Source organism: Diadema setosum, chromosome 1 (assembly GCF_964275005.1).
Source record: "Diadema setosum chromosome 1, eeDiaSeto1, whole genome shotgun sequence".
NCBI classification, from domain to species: domain Eukaryota; kingdom Metazoa; phylum Echinodermata; class Echinoidea; order Diadematoida; family Diadematidae; genus Diadema; species Diadema setosum.
This window is the reverse complement of record NC_092685.1, coordinates 24,321,804-24,349,236: the sequence shown is the minus strand read 5'-3', so window position 1 is coordinate 24,349,236 and position 27,433 is coordinate 24,321,804. Positions and strand designations below refer to the sequence as shown.

The following is a 27,433-nucleotide window of genomic DNA, read 5'->3' as shown; positions in this document are numbered from 1 at the left end:
GGTGTGTGTGTGTGCATGTATATAGATAGATTAATTTGTGGGTACAAAGAACAGTTAAACTGGAAGTACAATGATTTCCTCTATTCCGTCTATCATGCGTGTGAGGTAGGAAAAATCACTTTCAGGGTATGCAATGAATAGGAGGAAATAGAACATTCACACAAATCAGCGTGTGTGTGTGTGTGTGTGCGTCGGTGTGTGTATATATATATATAATGTGTGTGGGATGACAGAGACACAGATGGCAAATACATGTATTAATTTTGAATGACTGTGCAATGAATGATGCTTCACTGACACAGCAAGCAGTAAAATGATGCAAAGTGGCAGCAAGCCACACAAAAACAGTGCGTATATCTTCAAGCACGAACTTTGCCTGCACTTTGAATGAAGAAGTGAGACAACAACAATAACAACAACCGCTGCAGCAAGATAAAACAAAACAAAAAACAGTAGTGTATATGCTACCAGTAGGAATCCATCTGCAGTCATAGTGCTGAATCTGCAACATTTGACATCTTCAAACCAAATGTCACTCCCCAGTTGCTCAATTCATGCTCAATTCCAACTCTTCAATCCCCCCATTTAAGTGCCCAGGCAAACATTTTCACATGCATGTAGGCCTATTGTAATCTCATATGTTGATACAATGCTATTAGGAATGTGTCATCCCAATAAGGTGTTCTAGGTTGGGAGGTCCATTTTCCACTACCAGTGACCCCAAAACTGTATGAAAACTGAAAACATTAAACCACTGAAGTGATGTAATTTGATGTAAAATTCACAGGAAAATCACTTGAAACTGAGCTCCCAGAAACTGAGATGACAGCTATTCAATTAAAACTTAATTTCAAATAGAAAGAGATGTAAGATTAATGATTGAAAACTACGCAGAAATCATTAAATATCTATTTTGTTTTAACCAAAATACCACACATGGATTTCAGCATGATATTTTTGTGAAGATTCTGTGAAGAAAAGAAGACGTTGTGATGATAATTTTCTTTGCTCATTAAAATCATTCAGCTTTGGGGAAGAAAAGGTCGACTTGTCTCTTTAAGCCAAACCGCAATTAAATAATCGACAATTGTGGTTGTTGATATCAGCTTCCCTTAATAAATATGTTTGAGTGATTATTATGTCAGATATTCATCATTTTGTATTGACACGAACCGCACGAAATCAGCCTGTCATCATGTTCCCTCGAAAAGCAGGCATGAGTAACTGAGGCGGACCTGCAAATCGACACGTATCTTTACGAAATTATTCTCCCTTCAAGCCGAGACCATTTTATACTCCTCTCAAACACATTCTTCAGAAAGAGGAAAATCATAATTCCACCAAAATAATGCTGCTTAATATTTTCCTACTATGCGTTGGCATTTGAACAGGGCTTTGACTTGCACAAAAAGGTGTAAGATTGATGAAAATTCATTAACCAATGTTCATTTAACGCCTTAAGAGGTGGGTAACAAGCCTAATTGAGCCCTAACTTGTGCTTGTAAACATCGCGTCCGTGCTCATTTCCACATACGCTTACGAGGAAGGCAGCGCATACCCAATAATCGTGGCAGAGGGCAGTGATCGAGCCAAGCCAGCCAGCTGTGCCCGCGACCCGCCGAGCGAGCGTGATCAAGTGAGCCGCTAATGCAACGACGCGACCCGTACATCCATTCTTCGTTCGGGAGTGTTAAACGTACCACGTCTAATATTTGCCACCAGATATGTCCCCGTATGTTTCATGTGTAAGAAAGCTCAGAATGTGGAACATACTAGAGGTTCTCTGCTTTATTCTGTGCCTGTGCCACATTTCATGTTCTACACAGTCAACTCCTAAAAATGGCGATGTCCATCCATGTTTTTGTGAGGTGAGTAGACTAGAGCTAGAGGTTTAAGTTAGAGTACGTATGCACAGCACAGTAGGCACCTAGTGGCTAGGTCGAACTTACTTTTCTAACGACAAACGTTACAGTTGATCGGTGATGATCTAATTTACCCCTTGAACTGAACGTGTAAAGTGACCGGAGCTGCAGCGGAGATTACAAAATATGATTTTGCCATTGTGAATGTGGATGTGCGAAGTTGGTTGGCACTGCCACTGGCATCGTTTAGAAGCAGTGTAGACCTAACCAAAATTATCAATAAATGTCATTGTAGGATAGATTTAATTCAATTGTGTGTGACCTTTAAAGTAAACCCCTGCCGGATTGCTACATTTTGAATTCTGGCAGTCCATGTAGCCTTGACCGAAAGATCGGTCTGCTGGTCGTCGGGGATATGTTCTGCGGAGACTGTGTCTGGCTTCACGGATCCCCTATGGAGGAGAGCGATAATTATTAAACGTAAAAAAACAAAAACAAAACAAAAAACAAAAAACTTGCCTCCGGACAAACGGTTTGTCTAACGTAGCTCGACCAGATGCCATGCGAAGTAGGCCATGCATTAACTGTGACCAGCCCGAAAGCGAAGTGTTCGGGCTGCGCATTGTAGGATTCAGGATCATGACACATGACGGGTAGTATCTCGGATAAACATCAACTTAAATTCGAAAAACTTCTTAAATTTGAATACCGGTGTATTTGCACTGAACAGGTGAAGTTGGAAGTGTTGACAACAGGTAACGTGCAACGTTTGGTTCTGCCAATAGTCCCTTTCTGTTCGAATCGATGACTTAAAGTGACTCGGTCGTTAGGAACCTGGGAGAATGACATCTGGGTGGCATTTTATGAAGCATTTTGGTCGGATATTTTTCTGACAAACTATTACAAGCTACTGAAATCCTAGACAGAAAGATCCGTCTGTCCGGAGGACTCTTTTATATTTTGCCATTAACGCTGTCCTCCGTATATACGGAGGGGATCCGTGAAGCCAGACGCAGTCTCCGCGGAACATTCTCCGACGGACAAATACAGACCGATCTTTCGGTCAACTGAAATCCTTGCATCTGATTGGCTGAGAGCAAATTTGTCGAACAACTTTGTCGGACAAAATGCTTCATGAAATGCCCCCCTTATCCAGTGAATGGATTTGAAATTTGTGCTCATGCACTGGCCGTCAATGCAGTGTACAGTAGCTTTTGGGCAAGGCTAACTATACACAGCCCAGTCGCTGTACATGGTACGTCGCGACAGGGCTGTACGAGCGCGACCACCAACCACTAGGAGAGCGACGTAATCGTATCACGATAGCTTTGAATTTTGATACTTAACATCATTTTTGTCACCTCAAACTCATCGAGTATACTCTTCAATATTTACTCTACATCTGATGAATCAGTATTCAAATGTACGCAATGAAACTTACCGAAATTGATCATCATATCCAGCATGTCCACACGGTACACAATCTTTCACGCCAGGCCTAACTATACACAGCCCAGTCGCTGTACATGGTACGTCGCGACGTACCATGTACAGCGATTGGTGTATAGTATACCATGTACAGCGACTGGCGTGAAAGATTGTGTACCGTGTGGACATGCTGGATATGATGATCAATTTCGGTAAGTTTCATTGCGTACATTTGAATACTGATAGCATCAGATGTAGAGTAAATATTGAAGAGTATACTCGATGAGTTTGAGGTGACAAAAATGATGTTAAGTATCAAAATTCAAAGCTATCGTGATACGATTACGTCGCTCTCCTAGTGGTTGGTGGTCGCGCTTGTACAGCCCTGTCGCGACGTACCATGTACAGCGACTGGGCTGTGTATAGTTAGGGCAAGGCCTTCTTCCTGTTGGCAAAACCCTCTCGCTGTATCGCATTGCCTTCTGGGTGAGTATTGAAAGAAGAAGCGATCCCAGCCGAGCGGGCCTTGTCAAAAGGCTAAAAGCATTGCGACTCCGCCAGCTCATGAATATTCACGAGTTGGTCCTTAGAGGAGGAGCGTCTCAATTTTGAGAGACATGATGCGCAGTGTGCCGCATATATACATGTAGGTTGTTTCGAAAATGGCGGATGGGACGGGGAGAATAGAGATGGACCTGTAAAAAAACGATTAGTTTTCAAGATCATGGGACCAGTGTGAACAAGAACAAGTGAACACCCGGTAGGAATTTATAGATAAGAAACATATGTATACGGTACTATAAAAGTAAGCTTTTTTCTGTTGATATTCGTAACTTACAGAGCCGCGAAGATCTGTGACAGACTGTGTTTCTTTTTTAAGCTTACCGATGCAGCACTCTTTTGACTCGGGGTGCTCCCACAGTATTACTGTGTACAAGGAGTGCTCCGGGGTTAGCCATGCATGGACCTCACTTGAAAAATGATTCTCATTGATTGTGTAATTTTACTTTATATCCAAATAGAATGATGTCATGAGTAACAAAGTGTTGAATTCTTCATGGTGTAATTGCAGTATTACTTTTAGCATTGCTTGCATAACAGTATACCGCACCAGCGACCCCAACACGTACCGAGTGGTTAACAGCGCCCTGCGCCGGGGTTAGCATTCATGACAGAAATTGCACACGGCAATGCACTAGATTGCCTCCAGACATGCTAGTAGGCTACGAAGGTACATGCGTAGCCTGACCAGACGCCGTGCGAAGCTATTTATACAGCAACTGGGCTGTGTATAGTTAGCTAGTAGGAGCACGTCTGACTGAAATTAGCCAGTGTCGTGATTGTCATTACAAGGGTATGGTGGCCTTTAACACGTTTGAGCAATGAATGACTGCAGGAGTTTCCCTTTTAGGGTGCGTTTATGCTTCCATTTTGGGGGCCAAAATCAGGCTTTTGAAACGTGATTAGTGCAAAACGCTGTTGCGTTCATGCTCAATTCGATAGAAACGCTGATTCAAAATGCCGATCCAAATCGCACAAAAAGGTGCGTTTACAATCGGCGTTTCTGACTAATCATGTTTGACGGGGAAGCATGAACGCAACAGCGTTTCTATATGCGTTTAGAGTGACGTCATCTAAACGCCTTTCCGGTTCACGTGAAAAAGCGCGCGCCCGGCCAGCCAGCTACCCTGGCCTGTGTAATTTTCCCATGTACTGTGCATACGCATGTCTTTGTACGGAGGACCGGACAAGCCTGCCAAGATAAAATCAACAGAATTAAGGTCCGTTGTGTGTGAGTTTTATTATAGAAAATATATTTTTACCGCAATATTAAAACGTAGGAGATAAATGAAATTAATGATAGTTAATACGCGAGACTGTTAACTACACATTCCGATTTTGTCAACAATCTGTCGATGAAATAAATACTCATATTTTCCATCATTGTCTACAGTTCATGTATGTGTGTATTAGCAACGCAATCAAAATTATATTAGACATGCTACGGAACATGAACAATGCACACACTCGGGCCAGAACTTCCAAAAAAAGCGCACGCCCCAATTGACCTGCCTCTGCTGAGGTCAGCGAAGCAATTGCGAACGCTCTTTCCAAGGCTCGAAGAAAGTGAGCATAAACATTGCTCCTGTGAATGGCGTTTTGAATCAGCGTTTTGAATCAGCATTTCAAAACGCTGATTCTGCCTTCGCAAATTGAGCATAAACACACCCTTAAAAAAATGATCTCTCTGGAACATGTCTGTTTTGTCACTCTAAATGGAGAACAAGCCAGAAGCAATTAGAAATCTATCTCTCACTTCTTGCAAAAATTATGGACACTGTATGGGGCATGGGGAGTTCCTCTGCTCCAAACAGAAATTTTCCTGTGCACAGCTGGCAGCCTTGCATTCATGACACATTCTAGTGTGAGCAAGGACATGAAGTTCTAAGGAAACTGTCGGTGTTACTGGAGAACCCGATTGCTGTTCTGCCATCTGACGCTGCTTCTATAATTGTATGAATGTGAGCGCTGTTTATTCCACTTGATGGTTCTGCCCCAATATGGAGAAATGGAAGATACATGTGTAGAACATCATGTGAATGCTGTCATTATCAGTTATGGGTTGGATATCACTTTAATTAATCCTTTAGCAAATACCGTGTGAATATCCCATGCAGCATGCACTGTTATCAAGATTCAGATAAAACCATGTGCAACAATCACATATGCTGTAAGCATCGTAAGATAGGGATAACATACAGTGTATATTGCTATCATAAACAGATGATTTAAAAGATAGCTGTAGGGACCACAATTTTGTACCTGTAATGTTTCTAACAAGTGTACAGGTATGCAAGGTCCCACACTTGTATGTCCAACATGATATTTTCAATATGTGGCAAACTTTGACACATTCATTGATTGAACATACATAGTATATATTCAACTTTTATGAAAGAAAAATTATTATTCGTAGAAATCTTTATGTGCAAACTTAAGTGTAATATACATGAATAGACTGTACAGATGGGCCAAGTAGGGGATCAGGAACAGAGTTTGGCAATGGATTTTGGCTATGGATATCATAATCCTGTAAAAGTTCAATTATGGTAAGTCACAAAAATTGAAATCTGTTTGATGCCCAGTGAATGATGACATTCTGCACTCTGTATTAAAGGGGTTAGTCACCCCCTTTTAGAGCGAGCTTAAAGGGATGGTATAATATTGGTTGAGGTGAGGATTCGGCTTTTCACTTTTTGCGAGATAAAATACGTAGAAACCACTTTCTGAAATGTGGAGCATACAATTCTAAGAGGAATTCAAAGATTACACATATTTGATGAAAATCAGTTTTGAAATGGCTGAGATATCCAAAAACAAAGAATAGAGCGATACTAATAAAAGGTGGGTCCCACCTTTTTATTAGGATACATTGTAGCTTTGTGTTGGACATCTCAGCTAGTTCAAAACCAGTTTTTATCAAATAAACTAATTCCTCAAAGAATTATAATTATGCTATTTTATATTTCATAATAGGTTTCTCATTACTTTCAAAAAATATCATTAAAAAAAAAAAGCGTTGAAAACCTGAAGCCTCATATCAACCGAAACTGTACCATCCCTTTAAACTGTCTCTTTATAAAATGAAAACGTAAAATAACTCCAGAGAAGCAGCAGTGTTGTTTGAAGGTGTGGACCATAATCACCCAACTACCATCCCCCCACCCCCCACCAGACAGTTTGCATTGCTCAAGTGGTGTCATGTTCAGGCATCCATCATGGTAGGATATCAGGTATGAGTCGTATGACACCCTGTCTCACCCTCAGTGATATTTGACCATCTAGGGTGGTTGTTTGTTTCATTTTATTTCCTCCAAAACATTTCATCTTACTCAAATCACTGGTGATGCATTACAATACATCAAGAAGTCAACAAACGCTTCCCATATTTGCATTATATCATACTGATACAAGTACTGTCTTGACATGTACAATGTGTATGAACATTAGTATCTTCATTAAATGTACCATTAAGTATTTGTATTTTAACCTTGAAAAATCAGTATCATGATGGGAAGGTTTAAAACTGAAAATGGTACTTTTGTAACAGGCCCAGGAATTTGGGATGTGGAAATAATTATCTTCATGGAAAATTGAGCTTGTAAATTTAGAAAACAAAGGAAGACGGCAAAATCCAACAAGGTAGATCATCAAAGAAAGGGTGGGGTATTAATTTCTGCAAATGTTATATAGTTCTGAACATGCGTGAAAAGATATAAATTGTAAATTTTTCTTGCCCAACTGTAATCTTGTGCCAGAATGCAAGTTGCCTTGCCACTCCCTGCGTGATAGTGCAGAGTATTAAGCTAGATCTCTGTAAGTTTTTACATGTAGCTTAGTACAGAGATAGTGGGACTGCTGTAGTGTAATTGGCACACACATCATCACCAATAACTGTTTTGAAGTATCTCTGAAAACTGAGTTAAGTAGTTTCACTATATGAAATTCCATTTCTTTTATATCATCTATATACCTAGTTATAAGAAAACAAAAATTTGCTCATGTATTGCACCCTAATGATAATTTTGAAGGAAATTGTGTCACTTGCTGGAGGTTAGGGTTTTTTCCCTATTCTAATTTTTGTTCTTACAGAGTACAATGTATGCATGAATTACCAGATAAAGATTCTCTAGGGCAGTTTTGGTTCATGGGGTCAAAGGTCAAGTGAAAATGCTGAAATTGCACTTTTTTTTTTTTATTTACAAGTCTTAGGAGGAATGGCTCAAGGTATCTTCATGAAGGCATAAGGACATATGATGCATCACTCATTACCCCGGGGTACCGTAGTACCCCGGGTAGCGATATTTTTTTTTCCCAGGATGGGAAAGGCATTTATTTGTCTTGGTGACTTGAATAGAGAATAACTATCAAGTCTTTGACTTTATTACTCTCTCTAAGCCTGACGGAATAAACCGTTACAAACTTAATATACTTTAGAAATTAAGAGCAAAAATGAAGACAAGATGTTGAGCAAAACCCAGCGTGGGTTCGAACTACCGTCCATCTTTTAAACACTGGTAGCTCCTTGATCAGAGCACTAACACATCGTGCCACAGCGATGAGCTGCCGAGAGTGGTGGTCATTGGGATTGTGAAGTATGCGAACACAATTTGTCTCCCTATAGTCTTAGGTTTCAGACCTTTTTTGTCAGTAGACTGCCGTAGACTTTATACACACTAGTGACTTTCCCATCCTGGGAAAAAAAATATTGCCCCCGGGTAACCACGTTGTGTAGCGCCACCTCACGTCTACTCGAGGACAGCCAGAGAAAAATGCATGCACTGTGTGTGCTTGTACATTTGTAGTCATTCCCATGCCACTACATGTTATACTATGCGTGCATGGAAGCTGCGATACCACTAGCGTGTGCTTTAGTGCTGTGCAGTGCAGTGGCTAGCGCGCGCTAGCTCCAGCACCAAAATAATTTCCTCTTTTTGGCACCCAGGGTACAACCTTTTTAAAAAAATAAATAATTCAACAGAATGGCTGATTTTTGTTTGGTACCCCGGGATACCATTGATGTCATCATATGCATGTATTGCCCGACAATGATTTTCTAGGGAAGTTATGGGTCATTGGGTCAAAGGTCAGGTTGAAATGCTAAAAGTACATTCACGATTAAAAATGCACTGCTGAAATTTCATTATTTTCTCCATACATCAGAAATGACTCACTTTATATTTGATTGGGCTTGGTGTGTATATACTATGCATTACCCTACAATGATTCTTAGGGAAGAATGTAGTCCAAGGGTCAAAAGTCCAGAGTCAAAGGTCTGTCCGATCATGTAGATCTGTTGTCACACATTATCCAGATGTGTGGTACCGTACCTACTCTAGACCTATAATGTGATATAGCGGGAGGCATACCATTATATTCCTTTCTGTCGTCAGGTTATTTTCTTGAAGTAAATCATGCAGTTGTATTTGCCCCAGTTCATTGGGCAAGTCTGTACTAGAGTTGAATTCATAGCCCTGGTGTAACTGCAGAGCAAATCATGAAATTTTGTTCTCTCTTCCACAGCTGAATGGACTTGTGGACGATTGCAGCTGTAAAGTAGAGTCTGTCAGTGAATTCAACAACTTGAGGTTGTATCCTCCCCTCAACAGTCTGCTAACTAGGAATTATTTCAAATTCTTCAAGGTAAGCTGTGTTGTGCATAGCATCTGTGCACCATATTGATAATAAGTAGTGTGTGTGGGTGGGGCAGAGGGGAGTTGCCGGTTGATTCCCCCCCCCCCCCCCCAAGGGGCTGTAAAATAATTTTTGTTGAAGTTTGATAGTGGATCGGCTGCAATTGAATCAAACTACAGCGAAAGAAAAGGCCACATTGGATGATATGCAATTCATATCGTGTAGTGTTTTGTTCACATTGTTACACCTAAGCCTTTTAATAAAAAGAATGGCAGTTATGTAAATTGTAACATCATTGCAAAGTGAAAAAAGTGAAAGAAAAGTCACTTTTGTTTTGTTTGCCTTTTTGTTTGTGTATTGAGGAAGACAGCTTCGAGAGACCCTGTTGTATCTTTAATAAGAGCATGATGAAGCAATATTGGCAAGCAAGGGTAATCAAGTGTGCACAGTTGGGAGTCTTGGTAATTGAGTCGGCTGCACTCGTGTGCCAAAACAAGCACAGGTGCAAGATCTCGAAGCGAGACCAAATGTTATGATCTTCCATCACAAGCTCTGTGGCTTTATGCCATCTTATTTATTCAAAACATACTTGCATATTGAAATGAGGTCCAAAGATCAGTAAAGAGCAAACAGAATCAGAGAGAAAAAATGGATTTAAGACCATTTCACACTATGAATTATGTAAAGTAATTTAAAATTGCCTTAAACAGTATCCTGTGGATACTGTTTTTTAAGGCAATTTTCAACATCTGCATTGTTTCAACAGACGGCTTCAGTGCTGCAAAATAGTTGTATCCATTTGATAATCTTGATGCACATTATCATTGTCGCTGTAAAGCAAGATATTTTGTGCAGCATGAAATTTTTGCAAATTAGAGCCAACAGCCTTTTTCGCGGCATGAAATTTTCACTGGCATTCATTGCTTGAAATTCACAAAATTAGAATGCATGCGAAAATTTCTGGTTTTACAATAAGTATTTTAAGAAAAGTGAAATTATGAGAAACAAATATATATGATATCACATTTGAAATTCATGTATTGAATAGATAATATGTCAATAACCCTGAGTTAACGTAGGAGTAAAAGACAATTCATTTGATTCAGAATAGGGTACCCTTACAGTGCTTCATCTTTAATAGTCCAGAAGCTGATTTTCTGCCAAGAGCTTACTGTATAATTTGAAAGAAGCATGAGGTCTGTTCTTCCTTCTCGTGACATGCAATCAGATATCATTGAAAGCTCTTTGATGCAAGTCGTGTTCGATGGACAAGTGGCAATACTGTGCCTGCCGCGTGTTTTAAGTGCTCTGTAAGCATATGGTCTGTGCTTCCAATTTAACCTTTGCACAATGCTCACGTACACACATTATAGGTGAATCTCAAGCGGCCCTGTCCGTTCTGGGCGGACGACAGTCGGTGCGCTCTCAAAGGCTGCCATGTGTGTCCCTGCTCACCGGTGAGTGATGCATGCGTGATCTCAGTGACTGTGTCTCTCTGACCAGCAGAGCTTATCAAAGTGGTATCCTCTAGTCATCTCTGGCACTTGATTTAGTTATTCATCAACTTGAAGATGATGATAAATATACAACTTTGATTAAGTGAAATATGAAATGTTGGGAAGATGTTGACTGCGCAGTATGCCACTTACCATTCAGATTCAATTGGCATAAAGGCGCCACCTGTATATAGGCTGTATCCTGATTTTGATACCGGTACCTGATTAAGAAGAAAGAAATAGAATCACAAAGAAGAGGAAGATGAGGAAGAAGTAGTGCAAGTAATGGAGTGGCATTCAAGTATTGATTTTTCATTTTGTTTATCGTGCGTCACTGAGAAATGTGACTAAAATGTCCGAAATTACAATGTAGTTTCATGCATCAAAAGTAAAGTATAGTGCATACTGAGTCATTAAATGCTGTAAAGCTCCCCAGTTTATAACAGGTATGGGTAATCTAAAGTCAAATTGCCACTAGTGCCAGAAATTTTCTAGACCAATAATCCATCCTTACTGCAGAAATCAAATACCCTAATTGTCCTGTCAAGTGTAACCTATCCATACCTCAGAGTTCATGGGGAAAACATGCTGGTTTATAAATAGGGACGTCTGAATGCAGGTCCTAGGAAATTGACAATCACATTCAATTATTCACTGTATGTATAAAAAAGCTCTATGTACATGATTCTATGTTTTTGTACATTCTACATTTAGCTGACAACCCATTAAAAGAACCCCCCCCCCCAAAAGAAAAAAAAAAAACAACAACAACAACAATGACAATCATTGGATACATGTATGTCTAGCATCAGGACAGTCTGTGAAGAATTTTCTTAATATTTACATGATAAAAAGATGTTACATGATTATGCGCAGCATAGCTTTGAAATAATAATTTTGCTGCTATCTAATTTTCTTTCATTACCTGGTATTCTGTCAGGAGTCAAGTCAGATAGAACCAGCAACTTTATAATGTGGGACTTTTTTGTTTGGATTTCTTTTGCTGCTTTGTGAATCAGATACCTTGTACTTAGTAATGGGAGCTGATATTCTCAAAAGAAGCTTCATGTGTATGCAGTAGTGTAGATGGTGTCTTGTAAAAATGCATTTTAGATGTTATCATTTAACATATCACATCTGTGCGAAGAATTGTTAACATTTTGATTTGATTTTCGCTCTTCTCACCCTCAGGACGATCTGCCATGCGGCCTGAAAGATGAAAGTACAGAAAATAAAGTAAATTGCGATTGTTTGATTCATTCTGTGCATGTTGTTTATGGAGAAAACAACTTTTTCTATTTTTCTTCCTTCTTTAATTATTTGATAGTATTTATATTGTGTGGAAAAGACTGTATAAAGGCATTTTAGATTAGACATTTCTACAAGCTACTGTTATATGTCAACACATTGTAGGCCTACTTATCAAGGTACTTACCAGCACATTGTGTGATTATTTTTGAATTTTGATTTTCCAACAAAGAGAGCTAAAATATTTCAGGCAAAGTGAAACATCCGTTCCTCATCCTTGCCCTTTTTTTTTTTTTTGCTGCCACATCAACACATTTTTTTTTTAAAGTAATAAGAAGACAAAAGTTCGCACATGCACAACCTACATATGGTACCATTGTAACCATACTTCAAAAAGACTGGAAATTAGGCTACCAAAACAGCATTGTGCAAGATCCATTTTTATATCCATCAGATTGACTGTATCATGGAAAGGCAAAAAAAAAAAAAAAAAAACAGAAAGAAAAAAAAAAGAGCCCACATCCTCCTTACTTCAAAAAGATTGTGGCACTGGACATATTGTCTTAACAAACGTGTTATGCCACGTTTGAAAGATCCAAATCCTCGTGAGGGTGGTGAAGTTCATACATTTTGTCAGTACCACGGTCTCTGTCACATTTGCAGTATGGAAAAGACGCCAGCAGGGCCGGCAACAAAACTCCAGACAGCACCGAGCAGCAAGATGGGGAGGAGACTTGTGATGACGAGAAGGAGGAGGAGGACAGGTTGGGCGCCCTGGATACCACCATCAGCCGAGAGAACCTGATGGCCTTTGAGACCTGGAGGGAGCACGACGACGCCCAACTCCAGTTTTGCGAACAAGAAGGTTGGTACAGTAGCTACCCACACTCTTAGAAAGAAGAAAATATTCGGGTCATGATATTGACTCATGATTGGGAGATGAGGTGAGAAGATGTGATATGACCTCCAACAGTTTTCACTGTGCCAGAATTTGTGAAGGTAGTTTCAGTTCAGTTCATGGATTATGCAAGGTTTGACTGCATAAATACGCATGACATATCACGAAGGCCATCTGGGGGGCATTTCATGAAGCATTTTGGTCGGATATTTTTCTGACAAACTGTTACAAGCTACTGAAATCCTTGCATCTGATTGGCTAAGAGCAAATTCGTTTGACAACTTTGTCGGACAAAATGCTTCATGAAATGCCCCCCAGATATCCTGTAATGAATGACACTGACATGTTAGGGCCTATTATGAATCCAACTTGAATTTAGACCACTGTAGACGCACAAGTTTTCGCAGTGCATTAATTTTTATTCATATTGCTCTACTTTTGGCTGGCATGAATTCCAAAACTCACAAAAATATCTGCACAATTTCTCTGCCTATTTAAAATGGGTTGACAATCGTGCAGTGTGAATTCAAGAACCTGTGAATATGTTTTTGAGCCGCTCAGCGCGAAAAATTAATCCCGTGAAAATATGGATATTTACAGCATAGTGAATTTGGGTTCATGTGATATGACACATATTGTTGCATGGTGATGCCATGTTGACTGTTACTCTCAGTTACAAAGTACACATCTACATTTCTGTTCCTTCCTAGAAAATACATTCTAAGTAGAAGTCATCACTCTCAAAATTCTGTATAGATACCTGTTCCCTGTAAAATATGCAAGGATTGGGTTATAGTTTTACGGGGATTCATTATCCATACACAAATACTATGTGTGTAATAGTGTAATACTTGAGCAAGCATCCTGTGAAAACCTTTACAGAGCTGTTTCGAAATCTTCTCAATATCTGGATGAGGAAAGGACTGCATTGCTGATGTCAGCAGCTTTTGAAAACAAATGTGCCTCTTTTGTATGAGAGTTAATCATACCACTCTACCATCTGCAGACGAGCACTCTGGTGACATGGAGTACGTTGACCTTTTGCTGAACCCGGAAAGATACACAGGCTACAAGGGGAGCTCCCCACATCGGATATGGAGCAGCATCTACAACGAAAACTGCTTCAAGTGAGTTCTTGGACCTCCACAAGTGTATCATGACTGATACAGTTGTTAACAGCCTCCCAAATTGTGCATGCATGTAGGCTTTACATCTTGTGTGTGAAACCCTGAGGCCGGAATTCATGAAGGTGGTTTAAATTTAAACCATGGTTTATGCCAATTTCTTCTGCGTAAATACAGTCGACAGATTGTGTTTGCCAACAGATGTCCCGCAACAAATGTGTGTTGATACGGGCATGTCAAAGTTACGCTTATTTCACGCTTGTTTTAGCTAGTCCATGGTCTAAATTTGAACCACCTTCGTGAATTCAGGCCATTATTTTTTTCTCATTTCGGTGTAGCAGAATGTCACTTAGAGCAGAGGAGAACATGATTAATTATCTGCAACATTACATCAATGGAATGCTGTGAGGCTTGGATTATAAAATGGTACCAATACCTGAGCAATTCATGTATATCTATGGTAGACCTATACATTACTTCCCATAGAAAAGAGCACTGACTGTGTCTCAATAGTGATTGCTTCTGTATTACCAGACTTGTAACATTGTGTAAGCACATTTTAAACTATGAAGTTCTAGTTTTTATTACTAGTGTAGTCATATCATTAGATCTGAATCTCATTTCTCATCTTTCCAATGCCACAGACCTGATATTCCAGACTCCCACACAAGCAGCTACGACAAGTTCCTGAACAACAAGACACTGAAAGGTAAGTCCCTCAATAGTGGACTGAGGTATGGGGACGTGGAGGGCATGGCGTGCACATTCAGCACTAGTCAGAGCCAATGACAGAAAGTGATGACTCCTTGCAGAGGCTATCTGATGTTGTGTTTGTTAAAAGAAAAACAAAAAAAAACATACCCCAATGTGTTAAAAGAAAAACAAAAAAAAACATACCCCAATGTGTGAAAATGTGTCCACCACTTGGCTGCTATTCACAAATTTAACAACATGCGCAAATATCAGCTCAGATCCCAACATGAATGTGACGTGCACATGTACATTTCTCCAGTCCTTACTGTACTCCATGATTGCGAATTTAACCGCTCGCAAAATAGCTGGGAAGTTGTGATTAGTGAAACATGAGACTCACTAAATGTATGGTGCATACAGTGCATCTCTGTTCATTATTGGATGAAATTCGTATTCACTACATTATAGGCTTTTAATTAACTCCCTAGCTCAGATTTTCAGTCGATTGGAGCAGTAGTATTTTTCATACTTAAACAAAATCAATAAACAAAATTTATTAACGAGATTCAAAAGCAGGAGAAATGGACCATTAAGCAACTGTTATTGATCATGCAGCTAAGTCCAAATAGATGACATTTAAATTCTTGAATTATTTAAGAGGATCTCCGAAGCATCTACCAAGTGATGTGTCTTGTTGCAGTTTCTACAGTTTCGTCTTGAATAACTTTCAGTCAGCAGAGATGCTCTATGTGTACTGCAGATGCAACAGGGGAGCTTAAGAGTTCTATGGAGGCCGTTCAGAGTTCACAAATGAATAAAAAATCTGATTTGCAATCATGAGATTATGGATTAATGTTCAAAATTTTGCTTTTCACTCCTCTCCCTCCACATAAAAAAAAAAAAAAACAGACAGAGGTAATGGAGACCCCAGAAATATTACATCAGAACCACATCACAGTGCATGACCATCTTTTTAGATTTTCGTGTCCTCGCAGTCAGAATAAGATACCATTTTACAGGGCAAACCAAACAAAACATACTTTTTAAAATTTTGTGCATGTAGAATAACAAGGGTATTCCCATTACAATTCCAATAACATTGCAATGCATGTGCCTCACTTTCTTTATTAAGAGCATGAATCTTTCTGGAGAGTGTGCTCTGTGTGAGTGCTGTGATCGCTGGATGTGACTGAGATCAAATTTCGTCAATTTTTCTTGTGCTATCTTCAGAAATTACCTTTTTTTGTGTAATTTTATTTTAATTTTAAAGATTCTATGATGTGACCTCCAAACTAAGAGAGATCCTCATCAAATAAGAGGAGATTAAAAAACAGCAGCTGTAGTGCAAGAGATGTTGAGATGTCAGCAATGTTAAGAAGATATGATCTCAGTTATCATTAAATCAGCAATTTTTTTTCTCTTGCTTTTTTTTTGGGGGGGGGGGGGGTAGGAGTTGGCCAACTCATCAAGTGGCTTTTATAAAGTGCATCCATGCCAATCACTCATTGATCAGTCTAGTTGCTTCACCCAGCTGTCTGTTCAGTTTGCAGACGAGAATAGGGGGAAATTTACGTGGAGTTTGTATTCACTGAAATTGTACATGAAATGACTTTTCGTAGAAATTCTCCTTTCACCATTTTGACATTTTTTCCTTCTTTTTTTTTGTTAAGGCATCATTGAAATTAACCTGTTCCATACGGGAACCTGGTGACCTGTGTATTAAGTCTATGGGAATTTCAGAATTCAGTACGGAACAGGTTAAGAGAGAGGACATGGGTTGGTTTAAGAAATTTGGGAAACTTTCCAAAATTTTAGTTGGACTCTCGCACGACATTTGCTCAGAATGATCAAACCTCATTTGAGTATCTTTACATTAAAGATGAAATATGGGTGTGGTCCCGAATTAGAATTTCCAACAGAGAGATATATGCTATTAAAACCAAGATCAGAGAAATTGATGCTGTATGTATGATGTATGCAAGTGAAATGTTTTCACCCTCTTATTAATGTTGATACACTATGGCCACAATAACTCTTTGCACGCCTGGGCACCGTTTCATGAAAGTGGTCAGCCCCGACAAGTTGTCAGTTTCTGACAACTTCAGTAAAACCCTTGGTTTTGATTGGCTGAGAAGCTCTGGTGTCAGACTGTTACCATGGTGATTGTCAGAAACTGACAACTTTCGTGAAATGGTGCCCAGTAAATCAACAGTGACAGCCTAGAAGAAGCTCGAGCAGCAGTCCTGAAGCATAAAGTTCTAGTCTTAATAACTTGTATTAGCTGAGAAATTGTGAACGTACAATTTTCCATCGCAGTAGATGCAGGAATACATCCATTCTTATCTTTAAACATTCATCATTGACATCTTGCTCTTTGATAAGAATGAAAGCTAGACTTAGTTTTGCATAGATGCAGTATTTAGCATGAATGATGTCTTGCATAGAGCCATACACACACTCACACACACACAAAAAAAAACACCAACGAACGTGTACATTTTTCAAGATGAGTAATACCTCCTTTATTTTTGTTTCTTTTTTTAACATTGTTTCTGTTTACCGCGTGACATCCATGACTAAATTTTCCGTTAAACAATCCATCTCAGCATCACGGTTCTTGAAAGGTAACGTTCATGTCACATTCCTGTTTCAAAATCAGTTATCATTTCGATTGAACTCTGCTTCTTTGTTTTCAGTCTTTGAATTTCACGTTTCTGATCTGTGTTACACTTACTTTGCATTATTTTATATACCAAGAATCTGTAAGAAGTCATGTGTATATTGCATGTTAAAAAGAATGTAATTTGCACGTGCTAAAGACTCCAGAGCACATGGAATTTAGGCTCATTAGGTTGCATTGTGTTCCTAATTAGAGATCACTACACTGCAGTTCGCTGCTGTTCGATGAAAACTTTATTTCGTGTATAGAAAGTAGAGATTAGTGATCTTTTTGTTGTATGCAAGAGTACTTTGGTAACTGTGATTGCTCAGCCAATAAAACAAGTTTACACTGTACATGTAAGGCATACAATGTTTTTCATACAATTTAATATTTGTGCCTCTTTTTCTACTTTTTTTTTTTTTCGTTTCTCTGAATTACAAATTTTATTGCTTGGCTCAATGAGCAGGTGAAAAAAATAACTCTTGGACATTGCTTTCTTGGCAAAGTATTTTTGCAACTTCAGTGATGAGAATTATTACAACAGTTCTGCAGTGAGGTGTGCCTTTAATGCTTTTGAATCCTCCAGACTGGAGTATTTGTCTTAAATACAAGATTTCGCTTGAAATGCTGCAAATACATGCCAGATTTGAAGAGTTAATATGCCCCAGGAGTAGTTCTATTTTGAATGCAGGTTGTTATATAATAAAGGGATAAAACAATGATGTGAAGATGTAGCAGAAAGAGAGTAAATTTTGGAGCAAGATTAGACAGAAGTCATACGGGTTCAAAACCAATTTCATATCATTGCCAGTCATTTATCTAATCCAGCACTTGAATATTTGCACTTTACTACAGACATCTTGGTTATGAGTCTTTCCTCACATTGTGTCCTTATAAACAGAGGTTTGCAAAACAATAAACAAAAACAAAAACAGCAAATACGAAGTACCATTTAAATAATGTTGCTGTCTTTTTAGCCAAGATGGCTGTTCCTGCTTGTTTTTGTTTTTACTATGTCCTTTATTTGCCATATCAAATGGTTAAATGATACTCCTGTGATCGCAACTTCCTGTTTGACAAATTCCTTTCACAATTCTTATCTTATATAAATTTTGTACTGCGCTATTCACATTAAAAAAAGAAAAAAAAGAAGCTTTTTCACTTGCATTAATGTTTCCTTAAAATGAGTTAAATGATGTATACATGATAGAGCCAGTTGTAGAGGATAATATATTTTACTAATGCAAGGTATTTAAAAGCATGGTAACTTATTGGAGAGCTTATCGATGTTCACCATGCAATGATAATCAAACAGTGCTTGTCACACTCGAGTCTTAAAAGGCACAGTTCACATGACATTGGTGATGATAAACTAACTGAGTTCATGTTACAGTTATAATTTGTTTTTGTCTTTATTAGGAGGTACAGGCTATTTTCAAGTTGAACAATTAAAGATGAGATATTGGCAGGTTTTCAAAGTGAATATGTGACCATGCATCTCAAAACCAACTAAAAGTCACATGACAGGAGTTTACTTGAGGACTCAATAGATAGATTGGTCAACCTAGTCAATCTTTACTCTTCTGTATTTTGCACCAGTGTGACTCTCTACTATATAATTCCAAAATTTGTGATCATAAAAAGAATAGAAAACTGTCTCTTTTGCTGATCTTCCAGAATTTTTTTTTGTCTGTATGATAAGGTTTGTCTCAGACATCCCCTTTCATTTCTTAAAGACCCTTGACACACCCTTGACTTTCAACTCTAAAAGTGTTTAAAAAAGAATTATGCTATTGCACTGACAGTTGGTATTAGTTATTATTGTAATAAAATGCATTATGTAAGTTGCAAAATTTCAGCTTGATTTGATAATCCCTTCATATTGTTTTGTGTCCCATTTGTTACATAGAGCACGACCGAATAGAGCCATACCTTCATGGTCTCTTTTCTCAGAAAGCACTTTTCCAGAGGGCGTAATTTCTTTCCATTATTGAGATGGGTTATTAAAGTCCATTTGTATGGAGTTATATGTCATATTAAGACATAAGGTGTGTTCCTTCAGAATGTGCCCTTCAACTAAAAATCCATGTCTAGTGACTTTTTGATGGTTTTGTGAAACAGGGTCACATACGAATTGTATACTTTGGGGTCTGAAACATGCTGGCAAATGATTCGAACCTACATGTACATGTATATACATGTATATGACAAGTAAGCAAACATATGAGATGCCCCTTATGCATGAATGGATTATTTGTCATTAATGTTGCAACTTGATTGTTTTTGCTTTATTGCTTGTATAGTCAACTTCTCTCTCTGCTCTTACGTGTGCTAAAAAAAAAAAAAATCTAGAAATTGAATTTTGTGACCTGTTACATTTTTATTTGTCTTCCTCCACCCCAGAGGGTAATGGAGACATTTTGTTCTACTCTTACATCTGTAGTTCCAGTTTATTGTGTTTGTTTGCTTGAATTTTTGATATTGTATTGCATTAGAGTGGAGATTGAATTGTTTAGTCTTTAGTTCCCTTGTATACTATTCATGCAGTTCTCTTTGTGTTTGTTTGAGTCATTGATTTGGAAGATTGATTCATATTAGAAGAACAAATTGTGCATTGGTAACGTATATAATTTTTCTTTTCAAAGTGCTCACATTGTAGCTGATCCAAGAGTATATTCTCAAATTGTGAATGCATGCCAAAAGCTGGTTATCCTCTAGAATGTTGTTTGTGCAGGAAGCAGAAAGGGATTAGGGGAGGGGGATGGGAGCTAGGATTGTTCAGTGATCAGATGTTTCTGTCTTTCATGTTTTGTTTCTCCTTGGAAATGTAGTTCAACACAATTTTGACACGTGCATCATCTGGTTAGCAGGTGTATGTTTATCAGGACAAATAGCAGGAAGAAAAAGTGTGCCTTTTGGTACTTCTTGTCAGGTCTTTGTGCTCTGTTTGAAATATACTGGCTGACTTTGCTGTTCCATTGAGGAAATATTGATGGTGATGATTTTCTGTGATGTAAAGTCTCCAGATGCATACATAAGATGCATACAGTTCAGCAGCAATCTTCTGCAAACCCTTTTCCTACTTGATAATATTTGCTCTGGCACAAAATTTGTCTTTGTGCTATTTTACTTCAACCAGATAGGCAAAGATACACTGTTAGAATGCCTCGCATTCTTTTGTGGTGGGACTTGATTTGTCTGACTTTTGAAGTATTATAGACATTGCCAAGATGGAACAGAGGTATTGATGATTAATCTCCACTGAAACACCAGCCAAAGTTTGGTATAATTCTTCTTCTGAAAAGAAAATGAATACTTGAGTATTTTCTCACCAATATAGTTTTAATAGTCATGATTATAATTTTGTCACTTTTTGCTATGACTATCTCCAATGAGTTCAAGTTCTTCTTTGCAAAATTATGGAGATTTTGTTTCATTTTGTTTTGTTTTGTTTTTGTTTTGTTTTATCCTTTTTAAAACACAAAGTCAGACTCATTAATAGAATTTTCTTGAATCTTTAGAAGAAACATGGTTCGGAAGAGGTCTGTGACGGATGGGTCATATTAGAACTGGGCCAGGGGTTTCAGTTATCGCAAAAGAACAGATGCTGTGTTTACCGGTTGTAAGGAAGATTTTTTTGTGTGTCCTTTTGCTACTGATAGATATGTGTTTGGAGAAGAGGGTCTTCTATCGCCTCGTCTCTGGACTCCACAGCAGCATCAACATCCACCTCTGTGCCAAGTACCTCCTCTCAGGTGAGAATTATGTCAAATTGCTCACATTTTATCAAAATGTTGAATCTCTCTCTCTCTCTCTCTCTCTCTCTCTGTCTCCTGTCAGACTGGGGTTTCACAGAGAGAGAGCTTTGATCCATATTTAAGCACTTTATTTTTTCCCCCATCTTCTGTTAATTCGATTTTGAAGACAAAAGCATGAAGTAAAGGGAGTAAATTTCCTCTCACTAGACTGAATGTTTATGATGTGTTGTCATAGGAATTGGGCAAGTGCTGATTTCGCACCTTGCAGATTGTGTGACAGTTTAAAATCCCAACAGGCATTTAGGAAGATCATTAGCATTTAAGTTGGATGTGACTTACTGTAAAAATGGATATTTTCGCTCGACTAATTTTTCGTGCTTCACTTGGTAAGAAGAGTTTCGCATGTTTTTAATTCCGCGGAATCAGGACATCAAATACTGGAACATATGTCAAGCGAAAGTATTTGCATGCTTTTATTTTCGTGCTAGTTTCTGTTTGTGCGAAATAAGGAAAATTTCAACACCGCTAAAATTTCCACTTTTACAGTATCAAGTTATACTGTATTAAATGAGAACCATATCTTTAGACTGATTTCTATTATACTGTAAGAGTATAGTCTAAAGATAGTATTTTTCTGTTTGATTTATTTGCATGTAGGAAGATTGTTTACATGTAAGCTAGACAGTGACACATTAGTGGTGATGTTGTAAAAACAATCATAGGAGATGTGGAAGCAGGCAGAACTCTGTGTGTCTTGAAATGTTCAGATAATCCCCATCAGTCAGCCCCCTGTTTACCAGGGAAATACATGTGGTGTGCACATGGCGTGCTGACACTTAACTACCTGAATAGTTTATTGCCTCAGGACTCTTTCAAGTAGTTTGAAGAGAGCCCATGCTTCCACTCGTCTGGCTTTTTGATTCAACACAGGTCCATGCCCCTTTTTCCAGTTACAGCTTCCCTGCGTGAATCATACTTCATACCTTCATTCTTCTTTTCTTTTTTTAATCTGTGTATGAATAAATACTGTGTAGTATCTTGCCTTACAAATAAAGTAATGCACCAAGGTAATGATGATTGTGCTTAATTTTATATCATTATATTGTCAAACCTGTCTATATTTTCAGTGTCTATAGTGACCACCTGCTGTATGCGACCACTAAAGATAATTCCCCCTAGAGAAAGCCATGTTAATGACCCTGTCTACAGTGGCCTCCTCTTCACAACGGCCACTTTTTTTTGTCTCCCGTGGGTGGCCACTATAGACAGGTTTTACTGTGTATATTTGTTTTGATATGTTGTGTTTGTTTGTTTGTTTTTTCAGAGGGAATGTTTGGTGCAGAGAAGTGGGGACCAAACCTTGAGGAGTTCCAGCAGCGCTTTGACCCCGAAACAACGGATGGTGAAGGCCCAATCAGGCTCAAGAATCTCTACTTCACTTACCTGGTTGTTCTCAGGGCCATTGCTAAGGCTGCCCCAGTACTACAGGAAGAGACCTTCTACACAGGTAATTCATCAGCTTTGATGCACTTTGTGAGAAACCCATTCTGCTGTCATCTTAATTATTGCTCAACATCATCACCCAGTTCAGTGATTCTTGCAGCACATTGTTTTTATTGCAACTAATTGACAAATTGCTCTTCATCGACGTAAATAAACGCAGCATATTCAGTGTTTGAGTAGTAGCCATGATAAAGATTATAGGCATACATACTCAGGTGGGATACAAACCCATAGCCTTCTGATTGTTAGACGGGCGTCATATCCACTAGACTACCAAGCTTCCGCCTGATAGCCATCATCATCGTTATGACCACGATCTTTATTATCATCATCATCACCATCACCATCACCATCACGATCATCATTTTCACCATGTTTATCATCATCGTTATCATCATAATTGTCATCATCATTATTGTCTGCATTATTGTCATCTTCGTCATCATCACACTTAGTGCAACGGAATGTTCAATTCAATTCAAATTTCTGATCTTTTTCGGACGTCGTTTAAACCAGGTGAGCCGGTCGAGGACCAGGAGGTGCAGAGGATAGTGAAGACCATCCTGAAGATCGCCGTGGCCTTCCCGGAGCACTTCAACGAGAGTGCCATGTTCCAGGGGGACCAGCAGCAGGCACTGCAGCTCAAGGTAGGGCAGATCCAACATCCACCGGTGGTCTTGTTCTCAAACATCAATGACTCAAACCCCAAGCATCTCCCACCAGGACCTCAGGCATACTGAGTATTATGTGCTCTATCAATGCATTTAGTTGCTGTTTTTATCATTGATAATTCCAGTCTCAATTCCCACATCCTGACTGTAACGGTCATATATTATCTGTGTTGTCCAATTAGGGTGAAATTCCTCAAGATCAGAATGCACACTCCCCCTCCCAATTAATGCAAATGAATTCGAAAAAATAAACTGCCTTTGTGCAAGAGCTAATGGTCAGTCTTTCAGGTCAAAGGTCAAGATCAGAGACCTTCATTTCAATATAAATGATAAACTACACTTGTGTGCAGAAAATGGTGATCAAATGTGAAATGTGAATGCAGCGGAAGACATCATACACTACAGTCAGTTGCTCCAGTCTCTTTTGCAAGTTGTTGGTGTTGTTGCCCCGTAATGAATGCTGTGCGAGAATGCCTATGTGGCCTTTGCTTATTCCCGCAGGAGGAGTTCCGCGCCCATTTTAGGAATATCTCAAGAATCATGGACTGCGTCGGATGTGACAAGTGTAAGCTGTGGGGCAAGCTCCAGGTAAGTGAAGATAGAGCAAACTGCTTTACTTAGTTTCTCCGTGTTTCTGTGTGATACACACGCATGCCGGCCATGTTGATACCTTATGTTGGTGTAGTTGCCATTTGGGTTGGATTTGTATGCTTTTTAATCGAAACAAAAATGTGGCACTTTCTCGTACGTTACATACTTTATTCTGCAAATACACGCACATATGTAGCTCATGCAAAGAAAGGAAATAGCTTCCAGATCAGCTTTTTTATTCTTTCTTCTTCTTACTGCCTGCTTATAGATCTTAAGATTCTATGATGGTGTGATGTGAGTATAATTGATTGGGCAAATTTTTTAAATTAGACTCTTTACCAATCTTTGTCCGATTTACACTAATTGCTTTCAAAACCGTGACATCACTCCCCGCCTTCATCACACCTCCCCCCCCCCCCACCTTCAATGACTAATTCCTTTTGAGTCATGAATGGAGAAAATTGAGAATTGAGAGATGCTAAATTTCCAACTGTACACTGGCATATGAAGGGAAGATCAAATGTCTGTAATAACTCTGTAACAAGCATTATTTGTATGTAAGAACTTAATATGTCTCTAATAACTGTGTATCAAGCATTATTTGTCTCTAATAATTCTTCTGTCTAATAATGATAAGTCTGTAACAAGCGTTATTTGTCTGTAATAACTTTGTAACAAGCGTTATTTGCAACTGATTGACAAATTGCCCTACATTATTGCCCTACAAGCGTTATTTGTCTGTAATAACTCTTATGTGTGTGATAACTCTGTAACAAGCATTGTTTGTCTGTGATAAGTCTGTAAAAGCAATATTTGTCTGTAATAACTCTGTAACAAGCATTACTTGTTTGTTGTCACAGTGACCATCTCAATTGTCATTTTTTCCCCTTAAAAGATTCGAGGCCTGGGCACCGCGCTGAAGATTCTCTTCACTGAGCAAGGGGGCACTGGGCCATCCAAGTTGACGCTCAACAGAGGAGAGATTGTGGCCCTTTTCAATGGATTCGGCAAGTGAGTGTTGTTGATGGGGAGAGGCAAATGCTATCTCGCTCAGACCCACAATTGACATGAGTTCTCTTTCTTATAGAGTCTTATGGGAGCAAGGCCAAGTGTTTCAGTTATGATGATAAAAGAAAGAAGAAATAATTTGTTGTATGATTGTAAGATTATTTTGTATTCTTTTGCCACTTACTTTATAAGCTGTTATTTTTGCAAATGAGCAGGCCACAAACATTTTCGCGAGATGTTATTTTCACAAATTGACACCCAGGCTATTCTAAGGGCACTATTAGCACAAGCCGACATTTTCGCATGTTGTAAATTTGTGGTCCACCAGTGATTCACAACATTTGTGAAAATTCAACCCTTGCGAAAATAACAGCTTATACAGTATATATGGTTGTATGGAACTATATCCATGTGATATGAATAAACTGGTATATGAAAATATGTATTCTTACATATGTATGTATGAAAATGAATATTAATATTATTACTTTTTCTTGCCTGAATTGTTGATTGTGAGTAGACACCAATCAACTCTAAGCACTGTAAGCACGCATTTATGTTTAATTTCATTCGGTTGTTTGACAAAAATTATTTTGTGTTTGGTTTTTTTTTTTTCTCCATCTGTTCCCTTACATAGACTATCGAGCAGCATCAGCATTGTCGATGATTTCCAGAAACTCCTGTCCAACGGTAACAGGCAGCCGGAGTCAATAGCAGCGGCTGGATACTTATGACAGGGCTAGACTCAGGAAAATGGACTTCTTGCATGTACATACTCTTTGTCTTTGGAGAAAAAAACAAAAAACAGAAGAAATAATTTATTTGCTTGCCATTGTCCTTCACCAAATATTTTCATGATAAAAGAAAAAGAGAGAATGATAATGACAGAAAAAGATTACAGAAAATTCATTGGAAGAATTCTTTCAGCTGTAGAGCATGATAGAGACCTCAATGTATTTACTTCTCAGATGGATGCCTTGTAGAATTTCTTGTGTATGGTATTTGTATGCATGTATGCACATGCTATATTTTCATGAAATCATATTTTAGTATTGCTGTTTGCAGAGTTTGTGGCTTCTTGATCTAGATGTAGCAAACTTGTACGACCTCTTTCCTTTTGATTATTAAGTGTCTGCCAAATTCTGGCGTGGGTGAAGTTGGCTTGTCCGCCTGTGTGCATTCACTTCTTGCAGCTACCAATTCATGACAGTGACCCAAGGTCACCAAATGGAGTGAGGGTTGTGCTTGGATGGTCTCATGAAATCATATTTTGTGGGTCATGAGGTCAAAGGTCAATGTTAAATCCTGACATGTTTTTTGCACACTATGTCAAGAAGCATTCAGTGAGTACACTGTATGGATGTCATATGCTTATGGTTCAGATATTTTTTCATTTTTTGAAGAACTGGTTAAGGTCAGTGGTTAAGTTTAATATCTGAGATGTCTTGTTTGTTAATACTGTTCAACCTCGATTATCCGGCCTCCTTTTATCCGTAAATCTCTATTATCGGGACGCGTTCACGCAGTGAAGGACTTTTTTTTTTTTCATCCAAAAATTGAGAAAAAACAGTGACTTTCATGGATCTATTTCACTAATTTCATAAGATGTGCATGATAGGTTTCTCAATATCTAATGAGATAAAACATGTACGATTTTCACATAAAGATATACTTTATTTTTGTGGAGAAGGGACTACAATTTTGCGTAGGCTAGCATAGATTACACCATCGTTGCGGGGTACGCTACCTGCCTAGCTGCCAGTGCACTGGGACGGCAGCTTGGACGGTGGCTATATACATTAACATTGTGTCTCTCATATCCGGCCAATTCACTTATCCGGATGAGCGCCGGTCCCGACGTGGCCGGATAATCGAGGTGGAACTGTACTCTAAAACATGAACTACAGTCAAGCTAGATACAGATACAGTGCACTCCCATTATAAGAAACTCCTTATGACCACCAGATTTCTTTTGTTATATTGAAATTTCAGTATGGCCGAACAGTAAAGTATATAAAGCTATATAGGTGACAATTTGGGGACCTGAATTATTACTTTGTTATAACTGTGTTCGTTATAAGGGGAGTGCACTGTTGCAACATTGTCTACAAATGATTCCTGATTACCGTTTGCAAGGATCAGATTCATATTCTAGCATGTGAATTAAAAGTTTGTCTTAGGCTCTCTCAGAAGCCAAGGGTTTATTAAAAGCGATGTAGAGTTCTATTTTTTAATCACTCACCTCTGGCACAACGGAGAATATCAGAGTCACAGATGGAAATGAGATGAATAAAGA

General features: G+C 38.7%; 1 protein-coding gene across 1 annotated transcript; it reads left to right on the top strand.

Annotated features, from left to right (window-relative positions):
* Nucleotides 1–1,658: 1,658 nt before the first annotated feature.
* LOC140228665 (ERO1-like protein beta) lies at nucleotides 1,659–26,620 on the top strand. Its single transcript, XM_072308927.1, has 14 exons — nucleotides 1,659–1,868; nucleotides 9,375–9,494; nucleotides 10,859–10,942; nucleotides 12,173–12,217; nucleotides 12,893–13,094; nucleotides 14,134–14,254; nucleotides 14,896–14,960; nucleotides 17,551–17,568; nucleotides 21,269–21,361; nucleotides 22,689–22,871; nucleotides 23,384–23,514; nucleotides 24,040–24,126; nucleotides 25,025–25,140; nucleotides 25,775–26,620. The coding sequence occupies exons 1-14, from the start codon at nucleotides 1,725–1,727 to the stop codon at nucleotides 25,869–25,871; spliced, it is 1,506 nt and encodes a 501-aa protein (XP_072165028.1). The 5' UTR covers nucleotides 1,659–1,724; the 3' UTR covers nucleotides 25,872–26,620.
* The last annotated feature ends 813 nt before the right edge of the window (nucleotides 26,621–27,433 follow it).

Bases quoted from the DNA above. Each gene is read 5' to 3' on its own strand.
- LOC140228665 (XM_072308927.1), top strand. From the start codon at position 1,725: ATGTCCCCGTATGTTTCATGTGTAAGAAAGCTCAGAATGTGGAACATA. The intron at 23,515-24,039 runs GTAGGGCAGATC...TTATTCCCGCAG, and splicing joins AGCAGGCACTGCAGCTCAAG to GAGGAGTTCCGCGCCCATTT. The intron at 24,127-25,024 runs GTAAGTGAAGAT...TCCCCTTAAAAG, and splicing joins AGCTGTGGGGCAAGCTCCAG to ATTCGAGGCCTGGGCACCGC.